At 43.6% G+C, this 23,958-nt stretch overlaps 1 protein-coding gene across 2 annotated transcripts in view; it reads right to left on the bottom strand.

Annotated features, from left to right (window-relative positions):
- JAG2 (jagged canonical Notch ligand 2) overlaps nucleotides 1–23,090 on the bottom strand; it is a 146,897-nt gene extending 123,807 nt beyond the window's left edge. For both annotated transcript variants that reach the window (XM_072629831.1, XM_072629832.1), the window contains exons 1-2: nucleotides 22,637–23,090; nucleotides 21,487–21,828 (exon numbers count right to left, since the gene is read on the bottom strand). In XM_072629831.1, coding sequence (XP_072485932.1) covers nucleotides 21,487–21,828; nucleotides 22,637–22,705 — 411 coding nt within the window. In that variant the 5' untranslated portion in view covers nucleotides 22,706–23,090. The remainder of the gene's footprint in view (nucleotides 1–21,486; nucleotides 21,829–22,636) is intronic.
- Nucleotides 23,091–23,958: the final 868 nt, after the last annotated feature.

The raw sequence follows: 23,958 nt of genomic DNA, 5'->3' as shown, positions 1-23,958 counted from the left end.
GAGAGCAATTTGGAACTATGCCCAAAGGGCTACAAAAATGTGCATACATTTTGACCCAGTAATATTGCTTCTAGGACTGTATCTCAAAGAGATCATAGAAATGGGGAAGGGAAAGGGTCCCATATGTACAAAAATATTTATAGGAGGCCACCACCTCTCTTTGTGGTAGCCAAAAAGTAGAAATCATGGGAATGCCTATCAACTGAGGAATGGCTGAACAAGTTGTGGTATATGAATATAATGGAATACTATTGTGCTATGAGAAATGATGAACAGGAAGACTTCAGAGAGGCCTGGAAGGACTTATATGAACCGATGCTGAGTGAAAGGAGCAGAATCAGAAGAACTTTATACACAGCAACAACTACAGTGTGTAAGGAATTTTTCTGGTAGACTTAGCCCTTCACAGCAATGCAAGGACCTAAAAGTTCCCCAGTGGACTCTTGAGGCAAAACGCTTTTCACATCCAGAGAAAGAACTATGGATCACAGAAAGAAGCAGACCATTTTTTCTTGTGTTATGTTTTGTTTTGTTTTCATGGTTTCTCCCATTCATTTTAATGCTTCTATGCAACATGACTAAGGTGAAAATGTATTTAATAAGAATGCATGTGTAGAACTTATATAAGATTGCATGCCATCTCGGGGAGGGAGTAGGAAGGGAGGGGAAAAAAATCTAAGATACATGGAAGTGATTGTAGAAAACTGAAAACAAATAAATCAATTAATTAAAAAAAAAAGAGCTGGATCACAGTTTAGAATATAGCAATGACAGGCTCTTGGCTAGAAATATAATATGACTACCAAGGCCACCAAGGGGCAGTTTAAAAAATTTTATATGTGTGTGTTTGTGTATACACATGCAAAAAGCCACACAAAGACACATACACATATATGTTTTTGCTGTTCAGTTGTGTCCAACTCTTCATGATCCTGTGAACCACAGCTTGCCAATATTGTCCATGGAATTTTCTTGGCACAGATACTGGAGAAGTTTGCCATTTTCTTCTCCAGTGAACTGAGGCAAACAGAGATGAAGTGACTTGCCCAGGGTCACACAACAAGTTAAGTGTCTGAGGCTGGATTTGAACTCAGGTGTTCCTGACTCCAGGCACAATGCTCTATCCACTGAGTCATCTAATTGCATGCATATGTATATGTATGTGTGTGTGTATATATATGTATATATACATACACATATATACATATACACACGTGTGTATATACATGTACATGTGTATATACATATGTAAATGTATACACACATATGTGTATATATAATATTATGTATGTATATGCATATAAATATATACATACAAAATAGATACACATATTTGTCTAGAGTCTTGCAAATCTACTCAATCAACAAGCATGATTAAGTAACTAGTATTGCCAGTTACTGAGGAGACAAAATGAGGTTCCTTAACATCAAAGAGCTAACATTCCATTTACTTAGAAGATCATAAATAATGGGATACTGAAGTCCTTCAGGTCCCAGATTACACATACACACACTGGATACAAGAGAATAGCTGCATCCTGGGAAAATGGTAGTAGAAACATCTAGTAATTCACAGACTGCAACGGAGGCTTCAGTGGTGGGAATGTGAATAACACTGTACATTGTGGACAAATATTTGTGAAAAAATCCAAGAGTCAGAGGGGGGAAACATGGTGAAATGCATTTGGATGAACATCAACGTTAGCATAAACATATGCTTTATTGTTGTGGGAATATTTTGACCTCCTGGAGAGAATGAAGAAATAAAATAAGGAGTTCAAGAAACAAGACTGACACTTGGGTCTAACATAGCAGTGATTAGAAATTTCAATATTCAAACATCCGCAGGAGCTCTTTACCAAAAACAGAACTTTCTTGCCTTATCTTGATAATAACATCATCCTTCAAGATGATGAGGGAAAACCCATAAGGAAAAACTTCTGAAACCAATTCTTGTCCTGGTTGCTCTAGAAGAAATGAAGAGAACCCTTCCACCCTAGAACCAGGGGCTGACCACCAATGTCCACATACTTAGGCTAGCAAAACCCTGAAGTCCTCACCAGACCAGCTAATGATCAATAAATCCAATGAGAAACTACAGTAAGTGAATTTTTCCACCCCACCACCAAAAGGTCAGCCAGAAGACCTAGTTGTTGGAAGGGTTGGGGTATTTAACAAGTAAGATAACATCTAGGAGAACAAGCAAAACAAATTTCCTTATCTTAAAGATGGGATTAAAGGAGGAAAAAAAGAAATGAAATGGACATCAAATGGGGAATGGTTGAACACATTGTAGTATATGACTGTAATGGAATATTATTGTACCCAAAAAACTGCAATGTAAAGAAATAAGCACATATTTAGCATCTACTATGTAAGACACTGTACCCAAGCCCTTTACAACTATAATCTCATTTGATCCTCACAACAACCCTGGGAAGTATATAGAATTATTATCCCCATTTTAGAATTGAGGAAATTGAAGCTCAGTTAAATGACTTACTCAGGGTCATGAAACATCCGAGGCCAGATTTGAATTCAGGTCTTCTTGACTCCAGGCCCAGCATCTATGCACTATACCATCTAGCTATCTCATAAAAGACAACTTCAGAACATTTTGTGTAATGTAAACTGACCCAGAGAGAAGTGAGCAGAACCAGGGGAACAATTTATACAGGCATGGCAACACTGTAAAGAAAAACTTTGGAAGACTTAAGAATTCTGATCAATGCCATGACCAACCATGTTACCAGAGAACTTCTGATGAAGCAAATCCTGACAGAGAGGCAATGGATACAAGGTCTGCACATACATGCGAACATAACGTGTCTGGACATATGATTTCATTTTTCTTGACTTGCTCATTTGCTCATGAGGTTGGTTTTTTTTTAATTTCTTCTTTCCATTTTTAATTGGGGGGGTCATCAAAAAGAGGGCTACTGTAACATTTCTTACATGCACAGAGGAGAGAAGGGAGTTCAGAAAGTACAGACAAAAAGGTTTTTAAAAGTTATAGATACAATTATATACTTTAAAAAAATGTAGTGGTCTAATTCATGGCTTCACATAAAATCCTCTTTTTATGTTCGGTTTGTGTATATAGAAATACTTTTTTTAGTATAAAATAGTTTGAAATTTTAAAAAGTTTAAAGAGAAAAGGAACCTTGTACGTGAATGTATATTCATGATAAAAAAAGAAAAGAAAACCAGGTCGAATATGACATGTACCCTAGATTTTAGCAAAGTAGATTTCACAGATAATCAAAAGAATAGTAGGCACTCATGCAGACCTGGCTTCCCCTGACCCTCTCTGAAAGAGGATGAAAGAGCCCTATTTTATCCCCCACGCCTAGTTACACCTTCATTCATAGCCCCAACTCAGTGGTCCTGCAAGGGAGTCAGAATAATCCTTATTTTCCATTGCTATCTCTACCGCCATTACTCAGCAACCTCATCTCTTAAGTTCACACTATCCAAATTTTCCAGATCCTGGTGGTTGTTATCTACTGAATCCAACACATTTTTCCTCCTTCCTCAAGGAGTTCAATGCTTGGTTTACAGCCTTCCTCACCACAACTTCTGCCCTCAAACTAGGAGATTTCACAATATACATGCTGGTATCCCCTCAAACACACCCTTTTCCCAGTTCTTCAATCTCCTCAACTCTGAGGACCTACCACTAAACACAGGGATGGTGACACCCTTGATCATGTTCTTTTAGCAGATCGTACTGTACGATTCCATCTTTTCTGACGCCTTATTCCTCCTAAATTTAGTCTTTATGCCCACCAAGATGTTCAAGCCCCCTATTCTTCTGTTATTTCTTGGATTATTATTCCGATTCTGGTTACACTGTCTTCCTTTACAAATCTCAACCCACTGATGAATCACTTCAACTCTACTTTCAAAAACTTTACTCTGTGTCCTATTAATATTCATGTCTTGCCAAATTCTATTCTGAATTATTTCCACTATTTTCCTCATTGGTTTCCATAAATACGCTGCTCAACAAAACTAGAGAAAGTTGTACAACTCTGCATAAGGGATAACACGGTCAGACCTGAGTTTTTGGAAAATCTCTTTGGCAACTAGGTGGAACATAGATTGGGAAGAAAGAATACAGGGCAAAGGGATCAGTTAGGAAGCTATTGTAACAGTCAAGGTAAGAGGTGAGGATCTTGAATTAACGAGCTTTCTGACGTAGAGAGAAAGGGGTATATGGGGGAGAAGTTGTGAAGGCAGAAATCACAAGATCTGGCAACTAATTTCACATGCGAAGTGAGTTATGTTATGTTTTTCAACATCAAATGAGCTCTCTCATTAGAAAGCTCTCTGAGATCAGTTTGGCTTTTACCTTTTCGCAGCACTAGTGCCACTGGGAACATATTCCTGACTGACTGATCCTAAGGCCTAAAATTCTACAGACTATGTCAGCCAGTCCAAGGAGGAAGAGAAATTATCAGAAAGGAAATTCTGCAAACAGAAACAGAATTCCAATAAACAAACAAAAAGCTACATAAAGGGATTTTTAAAAGATGGTGGCTGATGGAAGATGAATACTACTCCTAATACTCATGGATCTTTAAATCTCATTGATTTGGTGGTTTCCCTCAACAATGCATACTATAACCCTCCCATGTGTGCCCATTTCATGCATTTTTGTTTGCCCATATTACACTACAGGGAGTCCATCCAACATTCTGGAGACCTACCTCATTTTCTCATGACAGCGAGAGGTATTCTGTCTGTCAAATACTCTGACTGTCCACTTGACCTCTCATGCCCATTTTTTATTATCATACATATCCCTGATATCTTTTACTCCTGTTGCTCAAATTCCTCATTTATTTGTTGGAGCTTACTTATACCTACTGGGAATCTTTCCATTGTCCTACATATGACTTTCATTTTTAATTCATCAGAGACCTTCCCCCCTACTTTCACTGCTGTCTAGCCACACCAAGAAAATGTTAGTATAAAAAAATGGGCCTTTACTTTCATGGAAAACTTGGGGAATCATTAAAAGAGCTTGGCAATTTTCCAAAGTCCATTTGTCTAAGCTCTTGTTCAATTCCAGGCCCAACTTGTATTCACCCATATTGCTTGTTACGGATATACCTATGGACAAGCAAACTCTATAGATTGTCCATTTAAATAAGATATAGTCTCCACATCTTTCAGTCAATTTTAAACCGGTAAAGATATTATCTATTATTGGTTACCACTTGTCAAAATCTGGTTTTTTTTTTCCTTATCAAGGATGTTCTCAATTCAGGTACAGAAAGATGACTCAATTTTTTATAAATGGGAGAGTGGGCATATTGGTATTATACCATGAAATAATGTTAATGGCTTTTGCTACTGTTGTTACCGTCCTTGGGCATACAACCAATTCCATCAACTCTTCTTTGTCTCTCCAAGGAATATCTGTGTGCCATTCTTTCACTTAGCTACAACTTCCTTCTCCTGGTTTTCTTTGTAGCAAGAAGGTCAAGAATGAAATAATTCAGTTTTTCCAGCAGGTCTACTTGTTGGTTATTGAACTAGTTCCCAGTAATCTATATCCCCGGGTACTAAAAGAATTAATGAATATGACTGCTGGGTCAGTGAAAAATCATGAAGAATGAGAAAGATGCTAGGGTTACAAATAGACAAGTGGACCAATTTTCAAAAAGGGTAAAGAAAGACGATACTGTAGGGAACTTGACATCAGTCCTTGGTAAAATCCTAGGTTATTCATCTTCTCTGCTCTACATATATACTTGCTTCCTCATTGGCCCCATCACCTCCCAAGAGTTTAATTATCATCTCTCCGTTGATGACCCTCAGATCTATGCATACAGTTCTAGTCTCTCTCCTGAGCTCTAATCCCATGTCACAAAATGCTAATTAGACATTTCCAAATGGCTAGAAGTGGCACAGTAATATTGTACATGGAGTCAGGAGGACTTGAGTTCAGATCCCAGCTACTTGGCTGCGTGTCCACATGCAAGTTACTCTCTCAGTTTCGTCTCATCTGTAAAATGGGAATAATAATAGAGTCTATCTCACAACATCTGTTGTCAGGATCAGATGAGATGACATATGTAAAGTACTTTCCAGATCTTAAAGTATAACATAAATTCTTATTATTATTGTTATCATTACTACTACAGGAATCTCAAGCTCAACATTTCCATAACAAGGCTCTTTCCTCCAAAATTCACCCCTCTCCCTAACTTCCCTATTTCTGCTAAAAGCAACACCATTCCACAATCTCTATGTCATCCTCATTCCAATTATTTGCCAAATCTCATTACTTGTACTTCCACAATAATATGACCTTCATCTTTGCTCAAATAGCCACTACTCTAGCTCAAATCTTTATCTCCTCCTCGTGTATTCTCAGTGCCCAGCATATAGTAGGCACTGAATAAATGCTTGCTGAATTAAATTATGTCCAATTTGGGAACAGCTTGTTTTTAAATAGCCACTGAATCTAAATCACCTCCACAAAATCCTTACTGGGTGATGGTGGGGTTTAGGGGCTAAAGTGCTGGATCCAGACAGGAAGAAATGGATTCAAATAGTCCCTCAGACACTAGTCTGGTCACTTAACCAAGCCACTTAACTACTCTATGCTTCAGTTTCCTCATTTTCCTTTCCTTTCCTTTCCCAAAATCTTAAACCTACAGCTCTCTGATACCCATAAACTGGACAACACTAGGCCCCTGCCCAAGCTCCTCTTAAGGGCTGTTTTCTGGACCCTCCTGGCTTAAGAGTGATTATCAATTGTAACTGTTGCTATTTACCTCCCAGCGTAATGTAGATATTTTTCTTTGCCTCAGTAAAGGGGCCATCCCCTGATTACTTTTTAAACAGGCCAATTCACTCAATGGGTTACCTCACCCTAAGTGAGTACCTGCATAAACCTTGGCCTAAAGGGGCCAAGACTCTCAGTGCATCCTGGGTCATCCCCAGTCATCCTGATGAATATCTGGTCACTGGATTCAGATGGCTCTGGAGGAGAAGTGAGGCTGGTGACCTGCACAGCCCTCCCTCACTCAAAACAAAGTCAAGTGCAAGTCATGTCATCATTTCTCTGATGGCATAGTCTTCTTCAGCAACAAAGGACGAACACAATGACAACAACAATTGAGAAATTCAAATGAGTTCTATGCAAACTGTTCTTCAAAACCTTAAGAGTACTATATTATTGTCATTATTATTACTACTTCAATATCTCCACATGGCACAAAGTCACCTTGGGTTCTGGGAAGACCCAGACAAAACTGACTGACAGGGCGTGACACCCCCAGTAAATGAGGAGGCAACAGTGCCTCACAGTGAGGTATCAGCCCTAGACAAACCATGTGCCAGGGTTCTGAAAGCCCTAATAGATTTGATTTCCGGTCAGCTATCAGAGATCTTTAAAAACAAACAAACAAAAAAAAACCCAACAATGGAAAACAGGAAAGCTGCTCTAAGGTAGAGATGTGAAAATGTCCTGACTTTGAGAGGGAGAAAGTGAATTCTTCTTACCTTAGGCCAGAAACATTTAGTTTCCGACAAAATTCTAGACCATATTATTAAAGGGATGGTTTATGAGCACAGAGAAAGGAAAGTGGTGATCACAAGGGAGGCAGTGTGGTTTCATTAAGAACAAGTCATGTCAGCCTAACCTCCTCTCTCCTTTGATGACAACATGACTAGACTGATATGATAGCTCAGAATGTTGTAGACAGTATGTAGCTAGATTTCAGGAAAGCATTTGATTAAGTTCCTCATGATTTCTCTTTTGAGGGGGACAGCAGAATGAGGAGCTTTGCACAAGGACTTCAGGTTCTCCAGCACAGAAAATAGCAGACTCTTGTATGGGAGTCAAAAACACACACCATCACAATAGCACTTACTAGAATTGTAGAATTTCATAGTTGGAAAGGACTTGAGCAACCACTTAGCCCAATCTATATTCAAATAAAAATCTACAATATGGCCTACTTTTAACTCATTTTCTTTCCTATGACTGAGGTCCAGTTGAATAATCTGAACTGATTAACGGATTGATACCAATCCGGAAGAAAGTATCTAGAGGATTATTGGGGGAGGAGAGGAGATCTGTTCTTGGCCCTCTGCTGCTCAGCTGTTTAACATTTTTCTCAATGACTTAGAAGAAGGCACAGATGGCATAATTATCAAATTTATGAAGATGTAGCTGAGAGAGGTAGTAGGTAACATGTTAGATAACCAAATTGTGGTCCCATAAGGTTTTCTTCAGGCTACAAATGCTGGAACTAATCTTATATGGCAATGTGCATCCTAATTAAATTTCAAGTGCTATACTTCTAGTTTAATAATCTAGAGTATGAGGAAAGAATTAGATTGTAGGACTAAGAAGACAGTTTACATTAAAAAAAAACAACCTGAAACACTTTAAAGGACTACAGCTTTAATCAACTTCAATAATGTGACAGAAAAGCCCAAAAGTCAATGTAATTCTAAGCTAATAAGCTAAGTAGGACCAGGGTGGCATTGGGAGGGCACTTTTAAATTGGAGTGCATTCAGGGAAGTATAAACCAGGCTGAAGACATGTTATATCAGAGTAAATTGAAAAAAAATAGGATGCTAAGATTGAAGAAAGAAAGAGAGGGGGATATGATAGCTAACTTCAGTATCCGTAAGAATAGAAAAGAAGGATGAGACCTGTTTATCTTGGCAAGTGATTAGACATTATAAATAAGTAGATCTGGGATCAATACAAAGCAGAGGTTCTTAAACTTTTTTTGTTTGGACTTCTTTGGCATTCTGGTGAAGTCTATGGACACATTCCCAGAATAAAGTTTTTAAATTAACTAAATAAAATACATAGGATTACATAATAAACCAATTATATTGAATATAATTACCAAACTTTTTAAAAGCAAGTTCATGGACCCCAGGTTAAGAATCCCAGGATAAAAAGGAAAAACCTCCTAACTCCTAGAGAAATCAAAATGCTGAAGAAGCTGTCAGATCTCAGCAGGGGAGAGAAAATAGTGAACTCCTATATGGGAGGAAAAACACCACCATGAGGGAGAAGGGACTGAGTTACCAAACAAGAAAGAAAGAAGATTCCCAGAAGGCTCAGCTTACTAAATCATTCTCTCAGAAATCTTTCAGCAGACCCCAGAGTTCACCATTACTGAGACAGCCAGTTAAGCTTTGAATTCCTTCCTGGACCTGTACTCAGTTCTTTTCTAGAAAAGTGATGCTCTGATACCACCCACTTGGCTGCAGCTGTCTTCAGAACTATATTTATTGTGCTGACCCTTGGCAATTCACTCTTTGGGACTCAGTTTCCTCATGTGTAAAATAAGAAACTTAGGCTGATATCTTCATGTCATTTCTAGCTCTGAATTATATGATCCATTTTAGAATTTTAGAGATGAGGAACTAACATCCTCGACTCTTGATTCTCTCTCCCCACTTATATCCAATCTGCTGCCAAGGTTTGTTGATTCCCTCTTTGCAACAACACCCTTTCCCTACTCTGACACTGCTACCACTCTGGTGTAGGCCCCTTATCACCTCAAGCCTGGGATATTACAATATCTGCTTGTGGGTCTGCCTGGCCATCTTCCCATTCAGCCACTAAAGTGATTTTCCTAAAGCACAAATACAATCATATCACCCCTCTACTCAATAAACTCCAATGACTCCCTATTGCCTCCAGGATCAAATATAAAATGCTCTGTTTGGTGTGCAAAATTCTCCATAACCTAGTTCCTTCCTATCTTTCCAGTCTTCTTATACCATACTCTCCAAAATTCTCCAATCCAGTAACACTGGCCTCTGGGCCAGTTGTCCCACGAACAAGACATCTCAGCTCTGGGCATTTTCTCTGGCAGTTTTCCTCATACCTAGACTGTTCTCCCTCCTCTTCTCTGGCCCCTGGTTTTCTTTCAAGTCCCAATTAAAATGTCACATTCTACCCTCTTAATTCTAGTGGCTTTCTGTCTCTTAACTATTTCATATTTATCCCACAGACAGCTTGTTTGTATTATTTTTTCTTTGTTAGATAGTGAGCTTCTTAACAGCAGGGACAGTATTGTACCTCTTTTTATATCCCTGTTGCTTAGCATAGTACCTGGCACATAGTAGGCACTTAATAAGTCTTTACTGACTGTGAGCCAAAGAGTGATTGTGCCAGGATTAACATAGCTAGTAAAACATGAGATTCAAACCCAGGTCAGTCTCCTTATTCTAAGTCACTTACTATCACCCAGCATGCTGTCTCTCAATGTTTGTTGAGATTACCTCTCAAAGTCTGAATTAATTCCAAAGGGAAATCTGCCCAGGGCTGTAAGCCAAGAACCAAGTGACAGAGCTGGTCACCTGGCAGGCTCAAAATGCACAGTGACCTGAATTGCTTGAATTCCTCAAACAATCTAGTATCACACAGAGTTAAAAGGACCCATTTAAACTCAACTATTTTGTTATTCAGATAAGAGGCTGAGGCCCAAAGAGGAGGCCTGACTTACCTAAGGTTACAAAGCTAATCAGTGGCAATGCATGAGTTAGAAACCAGGTCTGAATCCCAGACCAAGACTCTGTCCAGCACACCACACCATCTCTCATCCCACACTGAATAAGAAGTGACTTCTCAACCATAACACACACATACTACTCCCCATTTCTATCAATTCATATATTCAACTCCCAGAAGACTTACAAGTTACACCCATCATCCAAAGATCACATACAGAGATTCAGGCCAAGTCTAAGCCACTGAAAGGTCTGGCTGGGCAGACCCGGAAGGGCCCAACCTCAACCCTTCACCTTATCTTATCGTCACAGTGAATAAATAAGACCTAGATTTGAATTTTACTCCACTTCCTACCTGTGTGACCTTACAGTTTGGCCTCAATTCTTAATCTTTTCAATTTTCAAAATTTGTCATATATTTATCAGTTCTTACAACTCAACTGGCCCAACTTTGATGATGTCCTAAACATACTGGAGAGATAGGAGGCTAACATACTGGAGAGATAGGAGGCTTCCATCCTGAAGCTGGGAATAGTTTTGCAAACAAGAATTTCCAGAGCACTGCCAACAATACCTGTCTTTAGGGTCTAATCCCCAAGCTGCCATGGAATCCAAGTAAAATCCATATTTAACACTCCATCCTGCCTTCAGGGCCCCTCTACTCCAAACTCACCACTGGCAGCTAACGAGAGAAACACTACAGCCAGAATTATATACCTGGTACAGTTCTTGGCAAAAGGCAAACCTAGTACCAGAGACCCTTTGGTAGATCATGGCAAAATCTGACTGTGTGGAGAAGTTCATCAATATTGTACAAGAGGTCCACAATGGCAAACTTGCATGGATAATGGATGATGCTCTCAAGCTTTGCCAGTCATCAACAGAGTGAAGCAAAACTCTGTGCTTGCTTCCATGCCTTTCAGCATGATGTTTTCAGCAAAGTTGTTAGATTTCTTCAATGAGGATGAATATGGCATCAAGGTCAGCTACCACACTGGTAGTAAATTATTTAACTTGAAAAGGCTACAAACCAAGACTAATGTAGAGAGAGTTAGCGCTCAACTTTTTGTTCTCAGAATATTGTGCACTCAACGTAGCCTCTAAGAGTGAGATACAACAGAGTATGGATTGATTCTCTGACACGTGCTAATTCTGGCCTAACAATTAACATCAAGAAAACACAAGTTCTCCAACAGCCAGAATTGCACCAGTCATATGTGGAATCATTGGTTACAACAAATGGAGAGATTCTGAATGCTATGGATAAATTCACTTACCTTGGCAGTATACTTTTCAGGTATGTACATACAGACAACAAGGCTGAACCACAAACTTCCAGAGCTAGCTCAGTATTTGGGAAGCTCCAAAGGAAAGTGTGGGAGAGAAGAGGTGTTAGGCAGCCTACCAAACTGAAGGTCTACAGAGCTGTTGGGCTGACCTCATCGTTGCATGCCTGTGAAACCTGGACAGTCTACTATTACCATACCAGGAAAATGAGTCACTTCCACTTGAATGGTCTTAGGAAGATTCTGAAGATCACCTGGCAGGATAAGGTACCAGACCCTGAGGTCCTTTCTCGAGCTGAACTGCCAAGCATTCAAATTCTACTGCAAAGAGCACAATTCCAATGGACTGGCCATGCTGTTTGAATATTAAATGTACTTTTGTCTAAAAGATTATTTTTATGGAGAACTCACACAATGCACTCACTTGGAGTTCAGAAGTGATACAAGGACACTCTCAAGTTCTCTCTGAAGAACTTTGGAATCAATTGTGAGACATGGGAGACACTGGTACAGGCCTACCCGGCATGGCATGCCCATATCAAAGAAGATGTTATGTTCTATGAGCAAAGCAGAATTGCAGTAGCTCAAAAGCACAAATTTAGAGACCTCTTCACTCCAAATGTTCATATGGACTATTTGTGCCCAACCTGTGGTAGAGTCTTCCTAACTCAGATTGGTCTAATCAGCCACACTGTACCTTGACCCCAACACACAAGATGGTATTTTGGTCCTCTTTGAGGCATGTAAGACAACCACCACAGACCCTGGGACCTGGGTCCAAACCTCTGTAGGGAAAAAAAAAGCTTACTCCCCTACCCACCAGGCTGTCACTGAAAGCACATGATAAAATCCAGAAGAGCATTTTGTGAACCACAAGTGAACTGTTTTTCTGACAATTATGAGATGACTCCCTGTAAGAAATGATGCAGGGAATCCAGAAATTCAGCATTTAGGTTTCTACACACAGGGTCATAGATTATAAATTCTCAAAACTGGAAGAGGCCTCGATCAAGTACCTGAATATTTCTGGGTGAGGACAAACCTATTCTCACTCTGTTATTGGATAGTTCTCAGGGTCAGAAGTTCTTCCATCTATTGGAACTGAAATCTGCTTCTCTATAAACCCTACCTTCCACACCCCACATCCCCAATTATTTCTAGTTTTGCTTTCTAGGCTCAAGCAGAACAAGTCTAATCATTCTTCCACAAAAACAGTTTTTTAAAAATGAAAGCTCTCCTCAATTGTGCTTCACTCCTCAAGTCTTTGCTTCCTTAGTCTTAACATCTCCAATAACATATCCTCAGATTGCCTGATCTCAGTATCTCTGTCTATCTTAACTACCTTTCTTTGGGCATGCTCCAAATAATCCTATTCAACCTCTTTATTCTAGGTCTCTTCACACACACACACACACACACACACACACACACACACACACACACACTCAGAAATTAGACAATGGAAGTCATCAGGTACACAAAGAAAAGACTATTTCTACAAGAAGGCCATGCAGAATATTATTTCTGCTGAGAAAGGATCCTGGAGACCATATAGAACAACTCATTCATTTTATAGAAGAAAATAAAGCCTGGGGCAAGTAATTGTCCAAAGTCATACATGTAGTGACACAGCCAGCCAGTATTTAAATTCAAGTTATCTATACTCTAAATCAATTGCTCTTTTCACTCCACCACACATTTCAGCTTCTCTGATCATGGTCCAAGGCCATGGCAGCTTGCTGCAAGGTCACAAGCAGCCGTCTGTGTAGATTTCCAAACAGATCTTAACCTTCTGGGCTTGCCATTACATGCCAGGACACAGTCTTGTGGGGCAAACTGTCCCCAGCAGTTCTTAACTCCATGACTTTCCTCAGACTGCTACCCTAAATGGGATACCCACTTCAAGCCAAATTTTCCCCATTCTTCAAAGCCCAACTCACCTCCTCCAGGAAGTCTTCCCAAACAGATGCTCAGTTGTTTCCTCTCTCCCCTGTTCACCTCCCACTTTTCTGGTTTAATATACATATGTAGTATAGATAGATAGAGATATGTGTGTGTACTAATATATATAAGTACACGTACACATACATACATACACACACACTCTGTTGCTCAGTAGGACCTCCAGGCCCAGCCCAGGGGTTTAAAGAATGAAACAGAACAGATTGTTCTCATTTCTAACACCATCACCACTCCCCCTTACCCCAAGCAGAGGCTGCCCCACTCTTCATTCATTCAGTGAGCATATTCATAAGGACTATGCTAAGCATTAGGACTGTGTCAGGAGCTAGAGAGAACCAAGTTTAGATAAGACACAGTTCTTTCACTTATGGAGCTCATGGTCACAACAGACAATATAGGGTAAGTGCTTTATGAGATCAGAGGGGGTCATCATTTCCAACATTAAGGGAAAATTGGAAAGGAGACCATCTGAGGCTTTGTTGAAAGAAATGGGGATGTTTAATCTCTTTCCTGAAGGAGGTGGCATTTCAATTAGGCTTTAAGAGATGGGCAGAAATTCAAGAGGCAAAGAGAGAAAGGGAATGTATTCCAGGCCAAGGAACATGTGAGCACAAGTACAAACTCAGGAGAGTTTGCTAGTTCTGAACAGAACATGGAAGACCAGGAAAATGGCGCAACACTGAAGGAAACAGTGGGCAGAAGGGAGAATAAGATTAAAGGGAAAGATAAGTTTTGTTTGGGGTGCAAATGGAAAAGTATCAGAGGAAGATGAAGGTAGGAGAGAAGTCAGAACTAGAGCTCTTCTGTGCAGAATTGGTAGTTGAGTTCATGGAAGTAAATGAGATTGCCAAGGGAAAGAGGATAAAAAAAACGACCAAGAAGCTATCTGAAAATGGACCCTTGGGGAATTCATGGGTCAGGAAGAGGATAAGGAGCAGCAAAGTTCTATGAAGGCAACTACTAAGTTCAGCTAGCGCAGACTTAGACACCAGGAAAGAGTCAGCCCTTCTACTCACTTAAACAGATACATATAAAGGTTATAAATAGCAATTTTAACACAGAAGGGAATGGCAGGAATTGTCACCAAAAACCTGAGCTCCATCTTCCTGCCTCATGTTGTCAGGGCCATGGGGACAACACAGGTGGAGCCACGCACATAAGAAGAGGGAAGATGGGGAGGGGGAAGGACAGGCAGAACTAAGGGTAGCAAAAGGAATGAGTCCCACAATACAGAACAAAAGGTATATTGGCTACTGCAGGAGGCTGGAAAACTAAGAGTTAAATGGTAGGGGTCTAGGGCCAGCAGGCAAAGAACTTTTTCCCTAAAATACGATACTTGCATTGTGGAACATTTTACACTAAAAAGCTATAGTTCAGAAAGTCTACTTCCTCCAGGAAGGCTTCCTATATAAATCCAGTCAACACTGGCCTCTTCTTTCTATAACCCCAGGACTTTTAGAACATATATATATATGTGTGTGTGTGTGTGTGTGTGTGTGTGTGTGTGTGTGTGTGTGTGCAATGTATATATAATATATAATGTGTATATATTATGTATATATGTGTATATGTATGTGTATATATGTATATGTATATACACATACTACATATATTTTTAAGCATCTTACACTTAATCTATTCCTCAATCTCAAGATGTGGCATCCTCTGATCATGTTCATTGAATCAGGTCTCCCCAAACTATGAATGCCTTGAAGAATTGCTTCTCTTTTGTCTCCCAAGGTGCCTGATCACTGGAACTAGGCCTGATTTTTTTCTGCCCCCTGTTCCTCACTCCTTTCTTTAAACTCCACAAGGGTAGGAATGGGATCAGTTTCTTCCTCCTATCTCCTCCACAGCACACTGAAATTAGATATGGTCCATTGCCTTAGTTAACTCTTAATCTATCACAGTAGGGAAAAATCAGATGCACAGACAAATTTCATTCTACCTTGTGTTGTGGTCATAAAAGAAGTGCTATAAAATAAAACAAAAATGCTTGATCTAGCCTCCAACATAGCTGTTTCAGAGCTGAAAATAAAAGCAAGGTTCCTAGGGAGGAGCTGAGGCCCTGAAGCTCTAAGTTCCAGCCCCAAGTTCTGAGATGCTGAGGGGTTGGGGAGCAAGTCAGGGCAACCCAAGGCAAATATCATCATGCTCCTGGCTAACAAGTCAGGAGACAGGGAGACTCACTCTCCTGGGGGGAGGGAGAGAACTGCTAAAGGGAAAGGAGGGATGGGGGGGGGGGGGGTGACATGGTATTCCTGAGGCCCACCCATATACGCAAACAGACTAAAAAAGTATCCAACACAGAAAGCTATGGAAGAAGGGTCACACACAAGGCTTGCCATACTGAAAAGTAGAAGTAAACTCATTATCTAGTCCATCTACCTCACTTTACAACAAAAGGGTGAATGCAGGCATGTGAGAAGGAAAGAGACTGGTTCAGGGTCAAACCACTAGTATATACATGGGAAAGCACAGATACCCTGAAACTAGGTTTTGTTTTCTAACCAAAGTCAGCAAGACACTGAGAAAGTATTAGTTGGGCCCAATCTGCCCAAGCAAATTTTGGGCAGGTAAAAAGTCCTGGTCGGTTTCATCAATGTGGCATTCAAGGCCTACAGGTTCTGCTAAAGTTCAAAGAAGCAAGCAGAATAAAGCCAAAACCTATCAGGCCCAGCATCCTCTAGTTTTCCCTAGGCCTACGTTTCCTGCAGTGAGGACTAGATTTGGTTACCCCTATATTTGACAAAATTTCTTCCCCAAACCAATATTTTTTAAAATAAATTTATAAAATCATAGAATTTTATAACTTTTTTCATAAAAAATATTTTTGTAAGATCATAGAATTTGGAAATAGAAAAGACTTGTCTAGTCAACCACTTAATTTTACAGAAGAGAAAACTGAGGCCCACAAAGAAGGGGACTGACCAAGGCTACGTAGTGAGCAAGCATCAGAACTGGGACCCAACCCACATGTTCTGACTTCAAATTCAATTTCTTTCTCCTAGACAATGCTCTTGTCTTATGTTAACTGGCTTTGAAAATTATGACATCCCCCTTCAAATATACACCCCTTTACTCAATTCTCAGAACATGAAAAGATGCTAGGGACCCCATCCACCAGCATTTCTAGACCAGTCCAACTCTCTACTGCCTGTCCACCTCACCGAGTAGAAGCCACGTGGAGCCAAGGCACCCTGACTAACTTCCTACTTAAATACCAGCTCCTTGCCAGGTAAATCCCCTGGTTTGGGGTCACTGAAGAACCATGAGGTGAGGTCCATGGGGGTGGGGAAAAGCAGAAGAGGAAAAAAAAAAGTCCGCCAGCCACATTCCTCTGGCTGCTCCCTTCCCTCCACCTCTGCCAACTGCGGGCAAAAAACACATCCTAAGGTAGTGATTTTAAAACATTTTTGGCTTCATCCCAAATGCATCATGCAAGTACAGATGACAAGCTCACAAAGCAAGTCTGAACGGGCCTGCAGGGATATTCAGTGCAAGGACTTTTGTTGTTTTTTTTTTTTTTTAACTGCCCTGTTTACGGTAACTATCTTTGAAGTGGGGGAGGTGCCTGCCTTAGTAGCATTCATTTCACAGGTGGCTCTCAAGCTGTTCAGTTCCTGGGATGCAATTCTCCCTGGGGCAGCACTCTTCTTTGCCCCAAACTCTACTTTGGAAAGAGTGGGAAAAATTCAAATTATCTGTCTAAAGTCCATCCCAACTAGTAATACATTGCTTTTCCCTAAGGGAGAGTGAGGGGGGAGGTCCCTAACCCCCTAGCCAAACTCCAGAGGGAGCCTGATGAAGGAGAAAGAATATGATTTGAGATCAGAGCGCCAGTTGTGTCCCTGGATGAATAATTTCCCTTCTCTGAGGCTCAGGTTCCTTATCTACAAAGGGAGTTGGATTAGGTTAGCCACATGGTTCCTTCTTTCCCTAAATGTTATGGTAATATGACTGCATGATTTTTCTAGATTTTTCTAGAATGTGGATCAGAGATGTGGACAGTGCTTTCCTTCAAGGCAGAGGTTCACAAAATTCATAAATTTTTGGAGCAGCCTAGACTCATAAGCCAGCATCACCATCAGGACTCAGATAGCTTTGACCCTTACAGGATAGAGGGCTCCCCGCTGAAATAGGGACATATGCCCAAACCTGCCCACGCCATCCAAACATAAGCTATGCTGGCTCTGCCCTGAATCTACACTTTCTTCCTCATTCACTCAGGAGCAGTATGGCATGGCCCACCCTGGACTGTCCCTGCTAACAAGAGGGAACTTACAGTTCTCCTCCTCATGCCACAACTAGTGATTCTCAAGAATCCCTTAGGTACAAAGCCAAGAACTGCTTCCATCTCAACCTTTATTTTGCAGCTCCAACTCACTGAATTACTGAATAAAGGGCATCCCACTGCTGGGAAATAGAACAGAATCCATCTGTGTCCCTGAACTCAGGCAGGCAGGTGCTAGGAGGACTGGGGATTGAGGCACACCTGGGAGGACAAGGGTTGCTGTTTGCACCTGGTTTGGCTGAGATCTGAGCTAAACTTTAACTAAACTAACTCTCTCTCTCTGTCTCACTAATTCATTCATTCACTCTCTCTCTCTCTCTTTCTCTGACTATATACTCCAACCAGGGAACAAGTGTTCTGGAAAAGACAAATATCCTAGTAAAAACAGGATCAAAACAGGCACAGAAGAAAATATTGATTCCTTAAGATGCCCCTGCCCTCTCTTTTTGGTGGGAGGTGAAAGGTGGAATAGAGGACAACGTAGGGTCCTCAAACAAGTACTGAATCATCAGACCTCAGTTCAAATCCTATCTTTGTCCTTAAGCATGTAACTTCAGTTCTCTGGACTTTAGGCACCCTGTTTGTCCAATAAGGGGTTTATCATCTCTGAGGTCTTCTCCAATTCCATCCTGTATTACAAAAATAAACTGACATCAGAAGACCCAAGTTCTAACCATAGTCTACTCACCACATGACCATGGGCAAGGCATTTAACACCTCAGAGCTTCATTTTCCTTACCTGCAAAATGGAGCTGATCATCTATGAAATAAACACAGGGTTGTTGTGGGGGAAATGCTTTATAAAACACTACGAGAATGGGAAATTCAAATTTTCAGCAGCAGCAGCAGCCCATTTCATTTTGGAACACTGGGCTGACATCTACCTTTTCGGAATTCCCCCTCATTATTCCTTACTTTGTCATCTGAGGACAAAATCACAATAAGTTTTCTCTATCACAAATGCCTTCAAGTATCTGAAAGGTGATCATCTTACCTACGAGATTATAGGGAATATCAGAGGAAAAGTCACAAGCAGGCAGATCAGAGCTGGCTTTTCTTATAGGGTCATGTTCTGGACTTCAGAGGTCAAACTTAACTTAGGGAGAGTCCAGAGCCAAACAAATAGGCAAGCTAAGCTATTCCTGAAGCCCCTTCTGTGTGTGGCCTCTTAAGAATTTATAAGGGAGTAAAAGGAACAACAACTACTGTCTTTTCTTCTTCTACCATACACAGTCTCTCCAGGACTCCTAAAGTCAGGGCAGAACCTTTCAGAAACCTGGCCTACCATCTTTTCTTTATAGAAGAAACAAGGTATTAGACAGCAGGTTCATGACTGGCATTTAGTCTCAAAGGTCCTCATCAAAAAAAGAAAAGTCACAGAAACATTAGAGACCTCAGATATCAGTCAGTCCAAACTGCCAGTCATTTCCATAAAACACAGCACCACATCATTTCCTTTCTCAGAAATCTGATGTCTCCTTCTTGTCTCCAAGCTAAAGACCAAAAACTCCTCAGGTATTCTAGGCTCTCTACAGACGGGCTGCCACCTACCCCTCAACTGCTTCTTTGCCTACACATATTTCTGTTCCTGCCTGGCAGGGCTCTTGGCCATCCCCATAAAGAGTCCTTCCTTCATTTCAGCCTCCACATATTCCCTTATGTTATTCACTCTCCTTCTTTACTACGTACTCAAATCCTATCCATTTTTTCCCCCAAGATCCAAGCTTAACAAGGAAACTACCTGCCAGGAAAGTTTTCCTTCCCACCCCAACCTACAATGACATCTCCCTTCTCTGAACACCTTTTTAGAACACCTTTGGCCTTTAAGACATGTCCTTTATTTTCTGTTTTAGTCCCACAGATCCCAGCTTTCATAACTAAGTCCTTAGGTGTTTCAAAAGCAAGGATTATATCTTATTCAAATGTTGAATGAATTTCACAAAAATAGCCTTGGATTTAACGAGCCTTGTCATCCAGTCCATCCCTCTGCCTTTAGGCACAGCAGGAAAAGGGGTCTATTCTGGTCTTAAACATCTATGCTGCTTCTCTTGAAAATATGTTCCAGCCTCTGAAAAGTCCCATTTCCATTAAGTATCTTGGTATCCAACCTAAATGTTGGTGTGTTGTGTTTCCCTCTAGATCAGTTAGTATTTATTTCCTCCAGGCAAGTTTCTGCTGGTCACTGGAGCACCGACAAGTCATCCCCTCGACTTCCATGAGTAAAAAACGTCCAGCCCAGAACATATACACAGGAACAGAAAAATATTTCCCATCACAGACATAGTTCTGCCCCCTTATGGATACATCCCCTACATTAGGATCACATGCAAACTCCTTTCTCTAGATTTAGAGGAAGAGAATCTTAAAGATCTGGTTCAATTCCCTTAATTTTAAAGATAAGAAAATTAGGTCCAGAGGGCTTAGTGCCCAAAGTCACTTAAGTTTAAGCAGATAGCCTAAATCTGAAGCCGCCCAGGTTTTTTTGACTCGATCTAGTATTCTTTCCACTACACCACAGTTGCCTCTTGGGATGAGGACCGCCCCCCACCCTGCTCTCAAGGCCAAGGATGAAGCTAATTAGCCTTAGCTGTGATCTCTTAGGCACTAGGAGTGGAAGGAGAAGCTTTAGGGAAATTAAAAGCTCCTTCAATCTCAGACCAGGTGGGCCCACTTATCCTTCCCCCATAAATACTCAATCTGATCTGGGTACACAATGGGTCGGAGTAGGCCTGTAAGAACAGAATTTTTCTAGTCTAGACTGAAACCATGAAATTTCTCTAGGCTCTTCCCTAACCGGGCCTAAAAGCAACAGAACCAGAATCTCTGCTCCCCTCTGAAGGTTTCCCCAAAATGTACCCCTCCTTCTTCGGAAGCCACCTCATCAGACATAGGAGTCGTGAAGTTTGTGGCATAGTTATTAAGCACCTATTGTATGCAGAGCTCTGTGGTAGGCCTTGGCTTCAAGGATTCTAAGTAAGAGCCCATCCAAGAATGCAGGGCACCAGCCAGGGCCTGGAAAGCAGTTTCTACCACCGTGCCATAAAACCAACATCGACCATTGTAAAGCCCTGGCACAGATTCCTCAGTCAGCCCTGGGAGCCAAGTGGGATTGATTTACACCACCACCACCCCCTATACCATCTCTAAAGGAGCCCAGGTGCCAGGGATACACCTCCGCCTCCTCCCCTCCCCATACACACACACTGGAGCATGCAGATACACGCAAGCCCTCGATCCCACCCCCCACTTGCAGCGAAGCCCCACCTAGAAGCCGCTTCCACCCTAACTGTCGGAGGGAAGGGGCTGCCTCGGTGGCACGGCACAGCACAGCGCCCCCGCCCATCGGCAAGCGTTCTGCCCTCCCCCGGGTGCCGGCCCCGCTGCAGCCGCCCCGGAGGGCAGGGAGCCTGAGCCTGGGCTCAGGGAGAGGGCACGCTTACCGGCCACGCGAACTGGAAGGGGATCACCACCCGGCCCTTGTCTCTGCTGCCCCTGCCGGGATGGCCGCTCCTGCCACCACCGCCCAAGGAGAAAGTATTCCCACCGAGCACGGGCGTGGCTGCCTGGCCGTAGCTGCAGGGCCCCGTCGGGGTGACTTTGGTCTGGTACTCCTTGAGGCAGACGCGGACGTAGGTGTCACACTCGTCCCGCCCGCAGCCCCAGCCCGGCCCGCCGGGCCGTGCGGTCCGGTTGCTGTCGCAGCAGTCGCCGTTCTGGAGCTCCCCGTTCACGTTCTTCACCGAGCTCAGCTGCAGCTCGAAATATCCCATGGGCCGCGCCGCCTAAAAATAAGACACAAAGAGGGGAGGAGAGGGGAGATCAAATGGTGGGGACTGGGGCCAGAGGGCGGCCGAGGTTCGCTCGGGGCAGCGGCCAGCCCGGCCCCAGCCCCTGCGGCATCTGGGGAGCCTGCCCCGCGCGGGGCCTCGGCAGGTGGCCTTCGAGGAGAGGGGCGTCAGGGCGAGGGCGGGGGAGGGACTGCGGCCGTCCCGGGCAGCCACGGCCACCCCGGCGGGGGCAGGTAACGCGCAGTTCGGGCTCGGTGCCCCCCCTCCGGAGCCCCGATCCGGGGAGGGTAAGGGCGCGCGTCACCGGCCCCGGAGCCAACAAGCCGGGGGACGCACCCGGACTAGACGTCCGCAGTACGGCGCGGAGAGGCTGCCCCGGAGCCCCGCGGCCGCCATCCCCCGGTGCCCCACGGCGGCGTCAGGCGGGCTGCCCCGCACGCTCCGGGGCTTGGCAAACAAACCGCGAGGGTGGTTCTGTTTTTGTTTTTTTTACGTCCCTGGGAAAAAAAAAACACAAGGCAAAAGCCTGGCTGGCTTAACCGCCCACACCCCTGCCCGGAGGCTGGAGAGAGGTAAAGCGCAAAAGGCGCCCCCTCCACTGGGACCCCTAACTTCGCGCCCCCCCCTTCTCGGGCCCCTCCCTGTAAAGGGCCAGGAAACGCTCCAGGCTGCAGGGGAGAAGACGCCTGGGTTCCCTAGGGTTGGCAGTCGCCCCCTCCCCTCCCTCCCCTCCCCTCCCTCCGCACCGCAATGCAGGGGGCTGCGGGGATCCTTCTCCCGAGAAGTCCGCCGGGCCCCTCACCTGAACCCAAATGGTGAGGAACAGCAGCCCCAGGCGAGCTGCCGCCATCCGCCGGCTCGGCTCCAGCATTGCAGCCGCCGCCTCAGCCGCCTCGGTCGCCGGCTCCGGGCGCCCGCCTTCTCCGCTGTTGCTGTGGCTGTTGCTACCGCTGCCGCTGCCGCGGGAGCCGCCCGCCGAGCCGGAGCCGCGCTTCAGTCGGGAGCAAGCCGGAGCTCAGGGCCGTGCCACCGCGGCTTCGGCTCCCGCTCCCCGGCGGCGAGCGCGCGCTGGGCAGGGCTGCAGGCGTTCTAAGCCGCCGCGCCGGTCCGTGCGGGTCGCTGCCCGACGCCTCCCCGAGCGCAGCCTGGAGCATGAGCCGCCGTCGCTGCTCTGGTTCCCCGCTCAGGCTCTAGCTCCCGGTGCACACTGGCTGCCTAGCTGCAGCAGAGAGCTTCCAGCCTCTCCCTGGGCGCCCTCACTCCCCCTTCACTGACACCCTACAAGTTCGGGAGCCCAGACTGACAGCTCGCTCACCCATTCCACGCAGCGGCCTGACACCTGCATATTCATGAGAGGGCGGGGCCTCGAGCTGGGGCAGCAGGTGGGCGGGCGGGCGGCAGGGAGCTAGGGGCTGGGCTGGGGGGCTCCAGGCTTCCCTTTAAAGAGCTGCAGGGCGATGCAGCCTGCCTGCAGACTCGGGCGAGATGGCAGAGCTTGCAGGAGCTGCTCGGAGCTGCTCGGATCTGTCTCTGTCAGCGGCACCGCGCCGAGGCCGAGGCTGCCCCGCCTGAACTGTCTTCAGGCTGGGGCTTGTGGGAGCCTTGGTTCATGAGGGGGTCTTGGGGGAGAGATGGGAGTAAAACAAGCCCCCAGGGCTAGGATCAGAACAGAACTTTATAGCGGATCCACTCTCTCCCACAGTCTTGGAAAGGAAAGGATAGCATGGTGAACAAGACCTCAAACACTTACTGGTTGTATGTCCCTGGGCGAGTCATTTACCGCTGGCTACCTCAGTGGTAAAACAGGTATTATAATATTAGTATCCATTGTGAAGGTAAAAGATATTTTTAGAGTACTTTGCAAGCCTTAAAGCACTAGAGAATGGAAGCTAAGGGAGTTCCTACATATATGTAAAATAGCCCCTTTGTGCTAGAAGTCCCACATAAAAATTTAATGCCCTTTGAGTTCTTGGTCTTCCCCATCACAGACCTAGATAGTGTAGTCTGGCCATTCTCTCCATCCTCGATTTCATGATCATCTTCCCGATCACCACTACCATCACCATCACCATCACCATCATCATCATCATCATTCCTAACCTCAACATCGTTAAATCCACCAGT

This window comes from Notamacropus eugenii, chromosome 1 (assembly GCF_028372415.1).
Source record: "Notamacropus eugenii isolate mMacEug1 chromosome 1, mMacEug1.pri_v2, whole genome shotgun sequence".
Lineage (NCBI taxonomy): Eukaryota > Metazoa > Chordata > Mammalia > Diprotodontia > Macropodidae > Notamacropus > Notamacropus eugenii.
Note: the sequence above shows the minus strand (reverse complement) of the source record. Positions and strands in the feature narration are given on the sequence as shown.